General features: G+C 48.8%; 1 protein-coding gene across 5 annotated transcripts in view; it reads right to left on the bottom strand.

Moving 5' to 3' along the window:
- The window catches only part of SUSD6 (sushi domain containing 6), a 157,775-nt gene that overhangs the window by 34,694 nt on the left and 104,362 nt on the right, over nucleotides 1-18,719 (bottom strand). For 3 of the 5 annotated variants that reach the window (XM_038765521.1, XM_038765523.1, XM_038765522.1), the window contains one exon: nucleotides 12,985-13,182. The exons of the other annotated variants lie outside the window; for them this stretch is intronic. In XM_038765521.1, coding sequence (XP_038621449.1) covers nucleotides 12,985-13,182 — 198 coding nt within the window. The remainder of the gene's footprint in view (nucleotides 1-12,984; nucleotides 13,183-18,719) is intronic. 5 annotated transcript variants of the gene reach the window in all.

The raw sequence follows: 18,719 nt of genomic DNA, 5'->3' as shown, positions 1-18,719 counted from the left end.
CATATAGAGACAGTCCCTACCCAACAGCTGGTTCAGTCTAGAAGGGGGAGACAAGACAACAAAACAAAACATATTAACATAATAAAAGAAATAGAATAAATACGTACAAGTAAAATAGAGTGATAAATATGTACAAACATATATACATATATACAGGTGCTGTGGAGAGGGGAAGGAGGTAAGGCGGGGGGGGGGGAGAAGGAAGAAGGGGGCTTCATCTGGGAAGGCCTCCTGGAGGAGGTGAGCTCTCAGTAGGGCTTTGAAGGGAGGAAGAGAGCTAGCTTGGCGGATGTGTGAAGGGAGGGCATTCTAGGCCAGGGGGAGGACGTGGGCTGGGGGTCGAAGGCGGGACAGGCAAGAACGAGGCACAGTGAGGAGGTTAGCGGCAGAGGAGCAGAGGGTGCAGGCTGGGCTGTAGAAGGAAAGAAGGGAGGTGAAGGAGGAGAGGGCGAGGTGATGGAAAGCCTTGAAGCCGGGAGTGAGGAGTTTTTCCTGATGTGTACGTTGATTGGTAGCCACTGGAGATTTTTGAGGAAGGCAGTAACATGCCCAGAGCGTTTCTGCACAAAGATGATCCGGGCAGCGGCGTGAAGTATAGATTGTAGTGGGGAGAGACAGGAGGACGGGAGATCAGAGAGGAGGCTGATGCAGTAATCCAGTCGGGATAGGATGAGAGATTGAACCAGCAGGGTAGCCGTTTGGATGGAGAGGATAGGGCAGATCTGGGCGATGTTGCGGAGGTGAGACCGGCAGGTTTTGGTGACGGATTGGATGTGAGGGGTGAACGAGAAAGCAGAGTTGAGGATGATACCAAGGTTGTGGGCTTGTGAAATGGGAAGGATGGTAGTGCCGTCAACAGCGATGGGAAAGTCAGGGAGAGGGCAGGGTTTGTGAGGGAAGATAAGGAGTTCAGTCTTGGACATACTGAGTTTTAGATGGCGGGCAGACATCCAGATGGAGATGTCTTGAAGGCAGGAGGGGATGCGAGCATGGAGGGAAGGGGAGAGAGCAGGGGCAGAGACATAGATTTGGGTGTCATCAGCGTAGAGATAATAGTTGAAGCCGTGGGAATGAATGAGTTCACCAAGGGAGTGAGTGTAGAGTACAGAAGGGGACCAAGAACTGACCCTTGAGGAACCCCTACAGTAATGGGTTGGGAGGGGGAGAAGGAGCCCGCAAAAGAGACTGAGAATGAACGGCCGGAGAGATAAGAGGAGAACCAGGAGAGGACAGAGTCTGTGAAGCCCCTGTCCTCTCCCAGGGGCTTAGTCCAGTGTTCTGCACTCAGTAAATGCTTGAAATACCATTGATTGACTGCAGGTGCATGGCTCAGTGGAAAGAGCACAGGCTTTGGAGTCAGAGGTCATGGGTTCAAATCCCGGCTCCACCAATTGTCAGCTGTGTGACTTTGGGCAAGTCACTTAACTTCTCTGTGCCTCAGTTACCTCATCTGTAAAATGGGGATGAAGACTGTGAGCCCCTTGTGGGACAACCTGATCACCTTGTAACCTCCCCAGCACTTAGAATAGTGCTTTGCACATAGTAAGCACTTAATAAATGTCATTACTATTATTATCCAATGGACAGTGCCACTGTAGCATGGCACACATTTCTCTGTAGTCTGGAAGAGTCCAGAGCCCAAATCCCAGAAGAGAACATTCACCCTAGAAGGGAACCTCACCCCAGGATCACCAGAATTTCATGATGATGCTGCCTGGGCTGCCATTTGGGGGATCAATGGACTGGGAACTGAACTCCACCTGACCATATTCTTCCCTGGCCAGTTTTGACTTCTTGCCCTTTTTATTTTCTGGAACACTTTGGCAGAACCATTTTTTTTTTATGGTATCAGTAGTGGAGCCGGGATTAGAACCCAGGTCCTCCTGACTCCCAGGCCTGTGCTCTCTCCATTAGGCCATGCTGCTTCTCAATTGTACCAGATTGTGAGGCCTGCCCATTCGGAGACCTGGACTTCTATTAAGTTCCAGGTTAATGCAGCCCCCTTTAACACAGCCACATTTCTAGGGTTCCTGGGTTACAGCATAGTGGCAGGAGGATTACCTAGAAAACCCTGAAAGAGAATTGATTTGGAGAGCTGAGAAATACTCTAAATCCCTCCCTCTCCTGTTCCTCTTCCTTCCTGAACCCTTTGCAGAATCACAACCGACCTAATTGGATTGTTGTTCCACTAAATCAACTGCACAGTCTCCTGGATTACGTTAACAAGAACCAATCATTCAGTCAATCAATGGCATTTATTGAGCACGCACTATGTGCAGAGCACTGGACTAAGCGCATGGGAGAGTACAATATAACTGTCAGCAGACACCCAGATAAGAGCAAACGAAGAACAGAACAAGAAGTACTAAACTGGGGTGGGCTAGAGGCAGTAATAAGAGTAGGAATATTGATTAGGCATGCTCTGTATGCAGAGCACTGTGAAAGCTACCCAGGGCAGGGCGATAGGGTGAATTGGGTGGTAAAGGTGCTCTGCTATCCTCAGGCTTAGAGGTGGTGGGAGGAAGGGTGGGCACGTAAGATTGTTGTGGGACAGGAACGTGTCTGCTGTACTGTACTGTCCAAGTGCTTAGTACAGTGCTCAGCACCCAGTAAGTGCTCAATAAATTATAATGCCTAAGGGAAAGGGCTGGTAGTCCTGGCAGTGAGCAGCAATTGCAACTGACAGGGAAAAGGCTGAAATGGTTGGGGTGGGATGCAGACTGGAGCTTTTTGAAGGCAGGGAACACGTCTATCAATTAATCAGTGGCATTCATTGAACACTTCCTGGGTGCAGAGTACTGGACTAAGAGGTTGGGGGAGGACAATGCAACAGAGTTGGTAGAGACACTCTCTGCCTACAATGAACTTTCAGTCTAGAAGGGGGGCGGCCAATAAGTTACTGATATGTACTTCAGTGATTGGGGCTTAGAGTGGGGTGAATACCAAGTGCTAGAGAAGCTGTGTGGGTCAGTGGAAAGAGCACGGGCTTTGGAGTCAGAGGTCATGGGTTCAAATCCTGGCTTCGCCAATTGTCAGCTGTGTGACTTTGGGCAAGTCACTTAACTTCTCTGGGCCTCAGTTCCCTCATCTGTAAAATGAGGATTAAGACTGTGAGCCCCCCGTGGGACAACCTGATCACCTTGTAACCTCCCCAGCGCTTAGAACAGTGCTTTGCACATAGTAAGCGCTTAATAAATGCCATTATATTATTATTAAAAGGGTACAGATCCAAGTGTGTAGGGGAAGGGAGTAAGGGAAATGAGGGCTTAGTTGGGAAAGGTCTCTCGGAGATGTGATTTTAATAAGGCTTCAAAGTTGGGGAGAAAGTTGATCAGGGCATATAGGGAGGGGAAGGGAGTTCCAGGCCAGAGGAAGCATGTAAGCAAGGGGGTCAGCAGGGAACAGATAAGACTGAGGTACAGTGGGTAGGTTGGGGTTTGAAAAGTGAAGGGTGTGGGCTGGGTTATAGTAGGAGAGCAGCCAGATCATGTAGGATTGGGGGAGCTGATTGAGGGCTTCATCTACTATTCATCTACTTCATCTACTATTGTATTGTACATTAATCAATCAATCAGTAGAGTTTATTGAGCGCTTACTGTGTTCAGAGCTCGCAAACTAAGCGTTTGAGAGCTCGCATGTGCTTCAGAAATGTGCTCTGCATAGAATAACTTGTCAGTAAATACAATTGATTGATGGGAGTGAACAATAATAATAATACTGGCATTTATTAAGCCCTTACTATGTGCAAAGCACTGTTCTAAGTGAAGAGAGAATTGGGTCAGGAAAGCAGTGTACATCTTGCTCTCTTGCCTCCTAACTCCAACCTTGGTGATATGCCGTAAGATATTTAAGCTACTTTCACCCCTGGGTGGGTGGCTGATTTTGGGGAAGGCAATTCAGCTAAGGACATGTACAGAAGAAAAAGAGTCAGGCGTCACGATTCACCAGAAGTTTAAAGAGCTGGTGGTGTTGCATTCTTTAAATAGCATATGAAAAGACATTTTTTGATGAACAAGTGGTGAAATAAATCAAATCGACACAGAAGTGCATAAGATGATTCATGTGCTTTTGGGGCACTCCAAAAAGAACCCAAAGGTCATAATTATTTCTTCAGGTGACATTAGGCCAAAGCCAATTCTGTCCGGAAATGATTTAGAGTTTCCATTCGATACAGAGGGGAAGAAGGTTGAAAAACAACATCTTTGATAATTTGAGCAACAGGTTATTGGAAACAGTAGTGAAAATACTTTACTGGTTTAACTGGCCCAATTCGACAACCCGAATCCACGGCTGAACCCAAGAGTTAATAATAATAATAATAATAATAATAATAATGGCATTTATTAAGTGCAAAGCACTATTCTAAGCGCTGGGGAGGTTACGAGGTGATAAGGTTGTCCCAAAGAGGGCTCAGGGTCTTAATCCCCATTTTACAGATGAGGTAACTGAGGAACAGAGAAGTTAAGTGACTTGCCCAAAGTCACACAGCTGACAACTGGCGGAGCTGGGATTTGAACCCATGACCTCTGACTCCAAAGCCTGTGCTCTTTCCACTGAGCCATGCTGCTTCTCTAAGATACCCCTCGATTCCCTGATGCACCTTACTTTTACACAGTCCTTCCTTCCATTTGTTTTCTTACCTTTTATGGTGTTCGGTAAGCGCTTACCAGGCTGGGGTAGACAAAGAAAAATCCAGTCGGACACCATCCCTGTCCCACATGGGGCTTATGGGCTAAGTAGGACGGAGAACAGGTATTGAATACCCATTCTGCAGTTGAGGAGACTGAGACACAGAGAAGTGAAGTGACTTGCCCAAGGTCACACAGCAGGTAAGGCGTAGAGAGTCAGGATTAGACCGCAGGTCCTAAAACTCCTAGGTTTGTGCCCTTTCCACTAAATCAATTGTAAGCAATCAATCGTATTTACTGAGCGCTTACTGTGTGCAGAGCACTGTACTAAGCGCTTGGGAAGTACAATTTGGCAACATATAGAGACAGGGGCTCACAGTCTAGAAGGGGGAGACAGAACAAAACCAAACACATTAACAAAATAAAATAAATAGAATAGATATGTACAAGTAAAATAAATAGAGTAATAAATATGTACAAACATATATACATATATACAGGTGCTGTGGGGAAGGGAAGGAGGTAAGACGGTGGGGATGGGGAGGGGGAGGAGGGGGAGAGGAAGGAGGGGGCTCAGTCTGGGAAGGCTTCCTGGAGGAGGTGAGCTCTCAGTAGGGCCTTGAAGGGAGGAAGAGAGCTAGCTTAGCGGATGTGGGGAGGGAGGGCATTCCAGGCCAAGGGGATGACGTGGGCCAGGGGTCGACGGCGGGACAGGCGAGAACGAGGCATGGTGAGGAGATTAGCGGCAGAGGAGCAGAGGGTGCGGGCTGGGCTGGAGAAGGAGAGAAGGGAGGTGAGGTAGGAGGGGGCGAGGTGATGGAGAGCCTTGAAGCCGAGGGTGAGGAGTTTCTGTCTGATGCGCAGGCCATGCTGCTTACACACACACACACACACACACACACACACACACCCCACAAAAACCCCTCCCCCCCCCCGCCGCTTCTCCTCCACTGAGGGAACGTGTCAACAACACATGAAGGACTGAGGGCTACGTGCCCACATGGCCCCTTGGGCTTCACACGATGCCATTTGTTTCCCTGGACTGAGGTGACTCCTTTACAACCCTGCTTCACACTTGCTCAGAACTTCCTGAACAAAACAAAGACATTTCCCTTCTGGGATGGAACGCGCCAGCCTTTAGCAGTCACTGAAGAAAATGTACACTGCATGCTGAAAATCTGTTTATCTTTCTGGATGTAAGACAAAGTCTCCAGGTGCAAATGTATTTTCAGAGCCAGTCACTGACCAGAGAGGTGGACGAAAATGACAGGCCTAAAGTGAAAAAAATTTCCAACTTTGGTACGCAGGTGGGCTTCAGTGAGGAATTGGAGCATAATATGGTTTAGGACAGATTGGAAAGCACAGAATGGAAAAATAATTATTGGGGACTGGGAACGGAAGGATGGATGGGAAAGCAGGGTGGCAAAAGGAAGTGCAAAAAGAAGAGAGAAGGGATATATTTGAACAATTTTAAATATTTTGGATTTCTCAAAAGAGATGTCTTGGTTCTCTTTCTCAGGGGGACCCAGAAATACCATGAATAGCCTCCTTCTGTTCTCAAGTGCCAAGCAACTCCAAACCTTACACCCCAAAGGTATCAAAATGGGAATTCATCAGCTCTCTCTCCTTCGGGTGTCTCCACCTTACCCTTCTGCTCTCTTCTCCTGTCACACTCCAGCTCACAATCTGCATTCCCCTCAAGTTAACCTCCTAGCCATTCCTGTTTCTCAACTCCCTCATCTCCACTTGGCACAGTGAATACCAGCTGTGTATGGTCTGCAACTGAGGACCTAAAACTGAGGACCTGGAAGAAGTGGTATGATACCTACTCTAATGAGCAGGTATCACACAGTGACTACATGCCAGACCCTGTACTGAATGGGGGGTGTGGGGGGAGTGGCGGAGGGAGACACGAGCCGATTAAAGTGAAACAGGGGCCCAGACCAGTGGGCTAGATGATTTTTTCCCTCCTTGACTCCCAGGGCCACCCACCATGTCCCAAGTACTGCCCTGTCCTTTCCTCAAGTACTTAGCACCATGCTGGGCACAAGGTTAGCATTTAACAAACATAAAAATCATACATTATAAAATGCTGAACAATTGACAAATCAGGTTGGGGCCAGGCCATTTAGGGAGCATCGTAGGTGGGCTTAGAAACATTTAACTGGTGATTCAGGCAGACAGCCTGGGTTCGTATCCAAGTACAACTCTATGCAGAGGGACCGATGCTACGTGGCAGCGAGAGGGGCTTGTTTCGTGAGGCAGTTGGAGAGCAGGGTTGACACTTGAATGGATTTCTCCATTGAGTGGTTTCCACACAGTACTCCGGCAAGAGGCCTCCCGGGGTGGGGTCTGACCTGTCACCCCGGTGATGACCCGTCCGGCTTCCCAGCAGATCCCCGAGCCTCCTCAAAGACCTGGGGAGCGACAGCAGATCCCCGAAAGGCGAAGAGGGGGGAGGACGGGATCCACATCAGTGATGTTGGTGGTGTTTGCTGCCGGGTGGAAGAAGCTCCGCGGATGTTCTGGGAGCCTCCCCCTTGGCTCCACTCACCATCTGTGACACTCCCCTTTGTTGCCTTTCTAAAAATAAAAATCAGGCCAACGGACACACCGGGTCTGTAAAAACAGGAGCCGGATGAGCTGGGAGCCTCGATGGGGAGAGATTAGGAACGATGCCACTGGGGCCAAGGGAGTGGAAAACCCAGCCTGGACCATAGGCTATCTGTCCCTTCCTGTGACGTGCTGTTACCCATTTCTCTCACGTCGGCTTCCTGGCCCCTGCTTTCTCTGGAGAAGCCACAGTGTAGGCTGGACCCCCGACAGACTGGATGCCGTGGGGACGCTCTCTGTTGTCGGGGGTTCCACACAGATGGCAAGCACAGTGATGTCCAGCCCCCCCAAACACACACATACACATACATTCACACACACACACACACACTGTCCATCATCCTCCTCAGGATGCTGGAGGAGCCAAGGGTGGAGTGCTCCTGGTGGGCTCGGCTTGACCCTGCCTCACGAGCTTGAATGCCAGTACCGATGGGACGTAATCCCTGTACGGGGCAGGGATGGGACAAGTCTCTTTCATTCAGGCTGCCCAGTTTGATCAGACAGATTTACATGTGGTGATGTTTCCTGCTACTTAAAAATTGCTTTCCGTAACTCGAATGCTTTGGAGCCCACTTATCCCGCCAGAGGGAATGCTGACGGTATTTCAAGAAGATCTAATAATGAGAAAGTTTTCTTCTTCCGTTGCCAAAGTAGCTCCAGGAGTAACCAAAGTGATCTCTACATCACCAAACTATGTGAACCTTAGATCCGACAGGGACCGCATTTCGACAAACTCACACCCGAGCTGACTCAACGGTAGGAAACTCACAAACATTACCATCATTTGGGATACACAGGCCCTTTTAATTTGCTATGTGCCTTCCCATCATTTTTATTAATCTTCACAGCCCTCAGGTATCCGTGTATCATCCTCGTTTCACTGCTGAGGTAGGGCTACTCAAGATCACACATTATGGGCAGGGAACGGGACTAACTACTTTGGAGTGTACTCACCCACGTACTCAGTACAGTGCTTTGCCCATACTAAGTGTGCAATAAATACCATTGTTTGATCTCAGCCAGTTCTCATTTGTTTTGTTTTCATGGCATTTAAACACATACTATGCGCCAGGCACTGTACTAAGCACTGGGGTAGATACAAGCTGATCAGGTTAAACACAATCCCAGTCGTGCATGGGGCTCACAGTTTTAAACTCCATTTTACAGATGTGGTAACTGAAGCAACTTGCCCAAGGTCACACAACAGATGAGTGGCAGAGCCGGGATTAGAACCCAGGTCCTTCCAACTCCCAGGCCCGTGCTCTACCCATTAGGCCATGCTGCCAGAATGCGTGTTTCGGATCATTGCTTCGGCACAATTAGGGAACATCCTTCCGGCAGCCCAGCACGATGTGGTCTGGGGAAGACAGGGGCCGAGCACTTGTGAGTGGCGTCGGGCACAGAGGGAGGACCATCAATCAGTTTATCAATGGCCTTTACTGTGCTCTTACTAAGCACACTGTACTAAGCGCTTGGGAGACTACAGAGTTAGTAGACAGGTTCCCTGTCCACAAGGAGCTTACAGTCTACAGGTGACCAGGCAAGCTTTTCTCAATGCGTGCTCCTAGAATGGAACCCCCCCTCATAGGAGAGCTGGGAGTGGATCTAATTCAGCTTTCCAGATAAACCCCTCCTTTAGACTGTACGTTCCTTGTGGGCAGGGAACATGTCACTCCCAAGCACTGAGTACCATTGGAACTCAATCAGTTCATCCCTCCTACCTCAGCTCACTGATCTCCTACTACAGCCCAGCCCATTCATTCGTTCATTCAATCATATTTAATGAGCACTTACTGTGTACAGAGCACTGTACTACGCACTTGGAAAGTAAAATTCAGCAATAAAGAGAGACAATCCCTGCCCACAACAGGCTTACGGTCTAGAAGGGGGCAGACAGAGATCAAAACAAGTAAACAAGCATCAATATAAATAAATAGAATTACAGATATGTACACCTCTAAAGAAGTACACAGGCATTAATTATAAATAAATAGAATTATAGATATGTACATACATAAACAAGAGCTGTGGGGAAGGGAGAGCGGGTAGAGCCAGGGGAGTGAGTCAGAGCGATGGGGAGGGAAGAAGGATCTTAGGAAAAGGGGAGGGCCTCTTGGAGGAGATGAGCCTTCAGTAGGGCTTTGAAGAGGCGAAGTGTGATTGTTTGGCGGATTTGAGGAGAAAGGGCATTCCAGGCGACAAGGAAGGACGTGGGAAGGGGTCGACGGTGGGACAGGTGAGACTGAGGCACAGTGAGAAGGATAGCATCAGAGAGAAAAGGCTAACCCACAAACTCCGCTCCTCTAGTGCCAGTTTATTCACTGTGCCCCTAACTCGTCTATCTTGCTGGCGACCCCTTTCACACGTCCTCCCTCTGGCCCAGAACTTCCCTCCCACTCCATATACACCAAACCACCACCTTTCCGACCTTCAGAGTGTAATTAAGGTTGCATCTCTTCCAAGAGGCCTTTCCTGGTTAAGTCCTCTTTTCCCTGGCTCCTTCTCCTTTCGGCATTGTCTGTGCTCTTGGACCTATGAGCTTTGGGCCTTTAATGTTCACTTCACCCTCAGCCCCATAGCACTTATAATAACAATAATAATAACAATAATAATAATAATAATAATAATGGCATTTGTTAAGCGCTTACTATGTGCAAAGCACTGTTCTAAGCGCTGGGGGGGATACAATGTGATCAAGTTGTCCCACGTGGGGCTCACAGTCTTAATCCCCATTTTTACAGATGAGGGAACTGAGGCTCAAAGAAGTTAAGTGACTTGCCCAAGGTCACACAGCAGACTTGTGGTGGAGCCGGAATTCGAACCCATGACCACACTTGTGAACGTATCTTTAAATTCTATATTATTATTAAGTGCCGCCGACTCATTTCAGATTCATAGTGAATTCATGGATATACTTTCTCCAGAACATCCTGTCCTCTGCCATAATCCGCAACCTTTCTAATGGTTCTTCCATTATCGTTGTTATGGCCTCTATCCATCTAGCTGCTGGTCTGCCTCTTCCACATTTTCCCTGGACTTTTCCTAGCATTAGTGTCTTCTCCAGAGAATTAGTCCTCCTGATTATGTGTCCAAAATATGCTAATCTAAGTCGAGTCATTTGGCCTTCCAAAGATCACTTTGGTTTAATTTGCTCCAACATCCATTGGCTTGTTTTTCAGGCAGTCTCTGGTATCCACAATAGCCTTCTCCAACACCACATTTCAAAAGAATCAATGTTCTTTCTATCCTGCTTTTTCACTGTCCAGCTTGCGGATCCATACACTGTCACTGGAAACACCACAGAGTTGACAATTTGTATTTCTGTGGCAGTTGTTACATATGGCTTTTTCCAGGCTCTTCATAGCAAGTCTTCCTAACATTAATCTTCGGCATATTTCTTGGCTACTAGTTCCTTTACTATTGATTATCAATCCCAGGAGAGAAAAATTGTCAACTATTTCTATCTCCTCTCCGTCCACTACAAATGAGTTATAACTTCCAGTTGTCATGATCTTTGTTTTCTTGACATTTAAATACAGGCCCATCTTTTTGCTCTGTTCCTTAACTTTTAATAAGCCCTTCAAATCTTCACTTTCTGCTAGTATGGTTGTATCATCAGCATAAAGAAGGTTGTTTATATTCCTTCCAAATTCTATATATAAACTATTTATTTATATTAATGTCTATCTCCCCCTCTAGACTGTAAACTCATTGTGGGCAGGGAACATAACTGCCAACTCTATTGCACTGTACTCTCCAAGCGCTCAGTACAGTGCTCTGTACATAGTAAGTGCTCCATAAACACTAATGATGATGAAGAGTAAGCGCTCCATAAACACCTCTGAAGGGATGAATGAACGAAGGGTCAGGGAGAACACTGGTAGTGGGACCCAAGAGCTCCAGCCTTGATGACGCTGCCTAGCCCCTTGAAGGGATGGGCTGACTCAAGGCAAGGGAGCATATACCTCCCTGTCCCAGCCAGTGACTTTCCCTTCTTCCAGCTACAAAATGGAAAATCAGGCCGCAGCACACAGGGCATTTGTTCTGAGAAACGTGGATATTCCCCACCTCTCTGCTCTCTCTCCTCTGCCAATACTCTGGTTTCAGAGCAGTAGGAGGTGAGCGTGGGAGAAAAGGATGCTTCGGGAACACCAAAGACAACTGTATCTCTCCCACATCTACAGCTCACACTACAGAAACACACATTTTCTACATCTGGGAATAACAATTTTTCTATTCAGTTCCTGTTTTGGCTGGGCAGAACATGTGGGGAATTCTGTGAATGAGCCTTATTGGGTTCACCAGCAAGGGAAAAAAGCAATCCTGGTACATGCTAAGTTGAACCGCTGCACTGCTCAATCAATTATATTTATTGAATGTTTACTGTGTGCAGAACAGTGTACTATGTGCTTGGGAGAGTACAACAGCTATCTGGTGGAGGATGGGTGGCTGGGTGTCCAGTTTCAATTCCACCTCGCCTGCATTAAGTAGTTTTGTACCTTCCAAAAAAGCAGAAGTGACAAATTTTAGAGCAGCAACAAAGTATAAATACTGGAAGCAAGAAGATGCCCCCAGAAGAAAAGCAGTGTGGCCTAGCAGATAAAGCATGGGCCAGGGAATCAGAAGGACCTGGGTTCTACTCCTGACTTTGCCTCTTGTCTGCTTGGGTGAGTCACTTAACTTCTTTGGACCTCAAATACCTCATCTCTAAAATGGGGTTAAGATTGTGAACCCCACGTAGGACATGGACTGTGTCTAACCTGATTAGTTTGTGTCTTCCCCAGTCCTTAGTTACACTGCCTGGCATGTGGTAAGCGCTTAATACAAACTAAAAAAAAAAAAGGAGAAAAAAAAGAGGACAGCAACAAATCCCATACCTGGGCCCTACGAGCAGAAGCAACTCAGGGTCTCTCTGCATTTCTCCTGAGATAGGTGTATGGGGACAAAGGGCAAGGATGCTCCTGCTCAGATGTTACACGAAGGACCCTTGCACCATTCTTTGGACAAGACCCATGTGGACACACAGACAGACAGACAGACAGACAGACAGACACACACACACACACACACACACACACACACACGCGCACACACTTTCTGCAGTCTACCGTCCGAGGTCACCAGCGATGACAAGGCCATCCCTGACCTGTGGTGCACAACCTTTGTCTTCCACAGAGCACGAGTCTGTAGACTGGAAGCTCCTTGTGGGTAGGGATCGCGTCTACCAACTTGATTGCACAGTACTTTCCCAAGTGCTTATTAGAGTGTTTTGCAGGCAGTAAATACTCAATAACAACCACTGATTGGTTCTTGATTGATTGACTCCCCACCAGCAAGAAGTCTGGAATTCAAGTCAGAGAACGCACTGGCTGATGGGAGCAGTGGCACTTGCAGTTGCCTGTCTCAGAACCACATAGCCAGCCTAACGGCCGCTGCTCTGTGACCTTGGGCAAATCACTTGATTTCCCCCATCTGGAAAATGGGGATTAAGACTCTGAGCCCCATGAGGGACATGGGCTGTGTACAACCTGATTGTCTTGTATCTCCCCCAGTGCTTAGTACAGTACCTGACACACAGGAAACGCTTGAAAAAAAACCATTAAAACACAAATCCCCAAAGACAACCAAACAAAAACAAAATCCCACGGAGCAGCAGACAAGGACGAGAAGCAGGGTAGTCCCTTCAAACCCAGGGAAATATCAGGCCCCTCCCAACTCGGCCTCACAGCTGCCCGGGACTGACCTTGGCTAGGAAGGCAGCTGATCTCCGTGGGCGGGTCCCATTCCCCATTCTTACAGGTCAGGTATTTGTCATCCCCCTTCAGAGTGTAGCCCTCATCACACAGGTATTCGATGATGCTGTCCGACGTCAGGGGGTACTGGCAGGGGGATGGGTGGCACGAGAAGCCACCATTCTCCGGTGCTGGTGGCTGGGGGCACACTGGGGAGAAGGGAGAGACACATGAAAGCGGTGTGAGGGGGCTGGGGGGCTCTGTGCTCTGCGACAGTAAGCGTTCAATGAATATGATGGAGTGAATTTCCCAGCTGAAAAACCCAACAGGAGATATTCCCCATAAACTAAGTAAGCCTCCCCAAAAATGAAGGCGGGTGCAAGGAACAGAAAGAGCCTGTCACTTCTTCTATGGAATAAAGTGCCAGAGGCAGGAAGGGAGGCTAGGGAAATTTCACCTGCTTCCCTCTTTCCGAGTGCTTATGATGATGATGATGATGGTAAATGTTAAGTGCTTACTATTTGCAGAGCACTGTTCTAAGCTCTTGGGGCGGTTACAAGGTGATCAGGTTGTACAACGGGGGGCTCACAGTTTTCATCCCCATTTTACACAAGAGGGAACTGAGGCACAGAGAAGTTAAGTGACTTGCCCAAAGTCACACGGCTGACAGTTGGCGGAGCCAGAATTTGAACTCATGACCTCTGACTCCAAAGCCTGTGCTCCTTCCAGTGAGCCACGCTGCTTACTGTATGCAGAGCACTGTAATAAGTAAGCATTTGGGAGAGATTGCAATACAACAGAGCTGGCACACGGGGCCCCTGGTCTCAAGGAGCTTCTGGCCTAGTGGATAGGGCTAATCACCTTTCAGCAGTGGCTAGAGAACAGCCTATGCAAGGGAAGGGGAATTGGCAGGTGAGGGAAGAGGGAGAAGGAAAGGAGATGCGTGGTGGGGTTCTGGGGGTGTCGGCACTCCCAAAGAGGGCTAGACGGCCTGAAGTTTGGGCCCCAGAAGCAGGGACGCAGGTCTTCAGGGTGAGGTGACAGCGCCAGGACCGAGCCTCCTACCCTCCTGGTTTCCACGAGGTTCACCCTCCTCTCCCACAACTCTCCCGAATCTCCTTATCAGTGCCGGAGATGGAGTACCAGAAAGAATCATGGCATGGAGGGAGGACCTTTGATCATGATTTCATTTTCATTTCCCTTTAGACTGTAAGCTCATGTGGTCAGGGAGTGTGACTGCCATCTCTGTTTAGTAGAGTGCCCTACACAAACAAAATACCATCACTAAATACCATTGACTGATTCCTGGAGGAGCACCACACCACCCAGAGGCTTTGTGCCATCCAAGGGCTCCGCTGTCGGGTGCCCACCTGCCCTCCCTCACAGGCACATACGTATGTGGGCACTCTGATGGGCACTCACATGATCTTCTGCTCAAACATCTCAGCCAGTACCCCACCTCACACCCTGAATTCCAGTGGCCTGGCCACAACCCATTTCGAAAGACAAGAAAAATCTCTTCCTAGACAATCTGATCATAATCTTCTCACCTGCCTCCTCACTCACACTCCTTTCCCCTGTAAATACATATCACTCCCTCACAGAGATCTCTGCTCTCTTGACCCCATCCATCTTTGTGAGCGCCTCACACCCCACCTCGCCTCCCTTTCCTCTCTACCCAATCTTTGTGAGCGCCTCACACCCCACCTCGCCTCCCTTCCCTCTCTACCCAATCTTGACGATCAGATTACTGCTCTCAACTCTACCCTTTCTACTCAGCTAGGCTCGCTCGCTCCCCTTTCCCTTCGCCGCTCTCGTACCACTAACCCACAGCCCTGGATCACTGCCACTGTCCGCCTCCTTCGCTCTTATGCTCGAGCTGCTGAACGCTGCTGGCGAAAGTCTAAACACCATGCCAACCTCGTTCACTTCAAGTTTATCCTTTCCTGCCTTAAGTCAACCCTCTCCTCTGCCAGACAAAACTATTTTTCCTCCGTTATTGACACCCATGCCCATCATCCCCATCAGCTCTTCCGTATATTCAACTCCCTTCTCAGGCCCCCGGTTCCTCCCCCTCCTCCTTCCCTCACCCCCAACGATCTGGCCTCCTACCTCACTAACAAAATTAAATCCATCAGGTCTGACCTCCCCAAAGTCACTCCCCCACCTTCTCCAACCCCCCGGCTCTCAACGCTCTCCGCTACTCTCCCATCCTTCCCAGCAGTATCCTCAGAGGAGATCTCCTCCCTCCTCTCAAGTGCTACTCCGGCCACCTGTGCTTCTGACCCCATTCCCTTTCATCTCATGAAATCTCTCGCTCTGTCCCGTCTCCCCTCCTTAACTTCCGTCTTCAACCGCTCACTCTCCAGTGGTTCTTTCCCCTCTGCCTTCAAACATGCCCATGTCTCTCCCATCCTACAAAAACCCAATCTTGACCCCACCTCACCTTCTAGTTATTGCCCCATCTCCCTCCTACCATTCCTTTCCAAACTCCTTGAACGAGTCATCTACATGCGCTGCCTCGAATTCCTCAACACCAACTCTCTCCTTTGACCCCCTCCAATCTGGCTTCAGTCCCCTACATTCCACGGAAACTGCCCTCTCAAAGGTCACCAATGACCTCCTGCTTGCCGAATCCAACGGCTTATACTCTATCCTAATCCTCCTCGACCTCTCAGCTGCCTTCGACACTGTGGACCAACCCCTTCTCAACACACTATCCAACCTTGGCTTCACAGACTCCATCCTCTCCTGGTTCTCCTCTTATCTCTCCGGTCATTCACTGTCAGTCTCTTTTGCAGGCTCCTCCTCCCCCTCCCAGCCCCTTACTGTAGGGGTTCCTCAAGGTTCAGTTCTTGGTCCCCTTCTGTTCTCGATCTACACTCACTCCCTTGGTGACCTCATTCGCTCCCACGGCTTCAACTATCATCTCTACGCTGATAACACCCAAATCTACATCTCTGCCCCTGCTCTCTCTCCCTCCCTCCAGGATTGCATCTCCTCTTGCCTTCAGGACATCTCCATCTGGATGTCTGCCCGCCACCTAAAACTCAACATGTCCAAGACTGAACTCCTTGTCTTCCTTCCCAAACCCTGCCCTCTCCCTGACTTTCCCGTCACTGTAGATGGCACTACCATCCTTCCCGTCTCACAAGCCCGCAACCTTGTTGTCATCCTCCACTCCGCTCTCTTGTTCACCCCTCACATCCAAGACGTCACCAAAACCTGCTGGTCTCACCTCCACAGCATTGCCAAGATCCGCCCTTTCCTCTCCATCCAAGCCGCTACCCTGCTCATTCAAGCTCTCATCCTATCCCGTCTGTATTAACGTATCAGCCTCCTCTCCGATCTCCGATCTCCCATCCTCCTGTCTCTCCCCACTTCAATCCATACTTCACGCCGCTGACCAGATTGTCTTTGTCCAGAAACGCTCTGGGCATGTTACTCCCCTCCTCAAAAATCTCCAGTGGCTGCCAATCAACCTGTGCATCAGGCAGAAACTCCTCACCCTCGGCTTCAAGGCTCTCCATCACCTCGCCCCCTCCTACCTCACCTCCCTTCTCCCCTTCTACAGCCCAGCCCGCACCCTCCGCTCCTCTGCCACTAATCTCCTCACCATGCCTCATTCTCGCCTGTCCCACCGTCAACCCCTGGCCCACGTCATCCCCCTGGCCTGGAATGCCCTCCCTCCGCACATCCGCCAAGCTAGCTCTCTTCCTCCCTTCAAGGCCCTACTGAGAGCTCACCTCCTCCAGGAGGCCTTCCCAGACTAAGCCCCCTCCTTCCTCTCCATCCCCCTCATCTTACCTCCTTCCCTTCCCCACAGCACCTGTATATATGTATATATGTTTTTACGTATTTATTACTCTATTTATTCATTTATTTTACTTGTACAGATTCTATTTAGTTTATTTTGTTAATATGTTTTGTTCTGTTCTCTGTCTCCCCCTTCTAGACTGTGAGCCCACTGTTGGGTAGGGACCGTCTCTATATGTTGCCAACTTGTACTTCCCAAGCGGTTAGTACAGTGCTCTGCACACAGTAAGCATTCAATAAATACGATTGAATGAATGAATGAACTATAAGCTTCTTGAGGGCAGGGATCATGTCTACCAGCTCTACCATTACTATACTCTCCCAAGTGCTTAGTACAGTGCTCTGCACACAGTAAGCACTTGGGGAAGCAGCGTGGTACAGTGGAAAGAGCACGAGCTTGGGAGTCAGAGGTCACAGGTTCATATCCCGGCTCCACCAATTGTCAGCTGTGTGACCTTGGGCAAGTCACTTAGCTTCTCTGTGCCTCAGTTACCTTGTCTGTAAAACGGGGATTAAGTCTGTGAGCCCCACGTGGGACAACCTGATCACCTTGTATCCTCCCCAGCACTTAGAACAGTGCTTTGCACATAGAAAGCGCTTAACAAATGGCATCTTCATCATCATCATTAAAATACCATTGATGGATTGGCTGATCCACATTCCAAAGTACCTGAACACAAGACAGATAATGAGCCACCTCAGAGAGAGATTAAAGCACCTCACTTTCTGAGCCCTCCCCAGCACAGCTTAGTGGCAAGAGCAGAGGCCTGGGAGCTAGAAGCCCTGGGTTCTAATCCCGGCTCCCCCTCTCACCTGCTGTGTAATCCGGGCAAGTCTCTTCACTTCTCTATGCCTTGGTTACCTTATCTGCACAATGGGGATTCGATCCCTGTTCTCCTACCTACATAGACTGTAAGCCCCATGTGGGACGCGATCATCTTGTACCTACCCCAATCCTCAGTACAGTACTTGGCATACAGTAAGCACCTTGCAAATACCAATTACCCTTGGTGTTACACTGAACTACTCCATCTGGAAGTTTACTCCCTCTCCAAAGTTGCAGAAAATCTGTTTGGTACCCGATCTACCTTTTCTTCCTCCAAAGTTGCAGAAAATCTGTTTGGTACCCTATCTACCTTTTCTTCCTCCTCTCTTTCGATCAGAGCACCAAAGACTCTCCCCAGCCCTGATGTTTTTTCCCTACCTCCCTTCTGTGCCGCCTTGACTTGTTCCATTTATTCATCACTGCTCCCCAGTCCCACAGCACTTCTGCACCGGCTTCAGTCTATACTTTACACTGCTGCCCAGATTATCTTTGTACAGAGACGCTCTGGGCATGTCACTCCCCTCCTCAATAATCTCCAATAGTTGCCTGTCAACCTACAAATCAAGCAAAAACTCCTCACTCTCAGCTTCAAGGACCTCCATCACCTCACCCCCTCCTTCCTCACCTCTCTTCTCTCCTTCTACAGCCCAGCCCGCATGCTCTGCTCCTCTGCCACTAACCTCACTGTGCCTCATTCTTGCCTGTCCCGCCATTGAACCCTGGCCCACGTCCTTCCCCTGGCTTAGAATGCCCTCCCTCCACACATCTGCCAAACTAGCTCTCTTCCTCCATTCAAAGCCCTGAGAGCTCACCTCCTCCAGAAGCCTTTCCAGACTGAGCCCCCTTTTCCTTCTCCTCCTCCCCTCCCCATCGCCCCCTCCCTCCCTCTGCCCTACCTCCTTCCCCTCCCCACAGCACTTGTATATATTTGTACATATTTATTACTCTATTTATTTTACTTGTACATTTTTACTACTCTATTTTATTAATGATGTGCATACAGCTATAATTCTATTTATTGTGACGGTTTTGACACGTCTATATTTTTACTATATTTATTTTATTAATGATGTGCATACAGCTATAATTCTATTTATTGTAACG

The sequence above is a fragment of the Tachyglossus aculeatus genome, chromosome 23, assembly GCF_015852505.1.
Source record: "Tachyglossus aculeatus isolate mTacAcu1 chromosome 23, mTacAcu1.pri, whole genome shotgun sequence".
Classification (NCBI taxonomy): Eukaryota; Metazoa; Chordata; class Mammalia; order Monotremata; family Tachyglossidae; genus Tachyglossus; species Tachyglossus aculeatus.
Note: the sequence above shows the minus strand (reverse complement) of the source record. Positions and strands in the feature narration are given on the sequence as shown.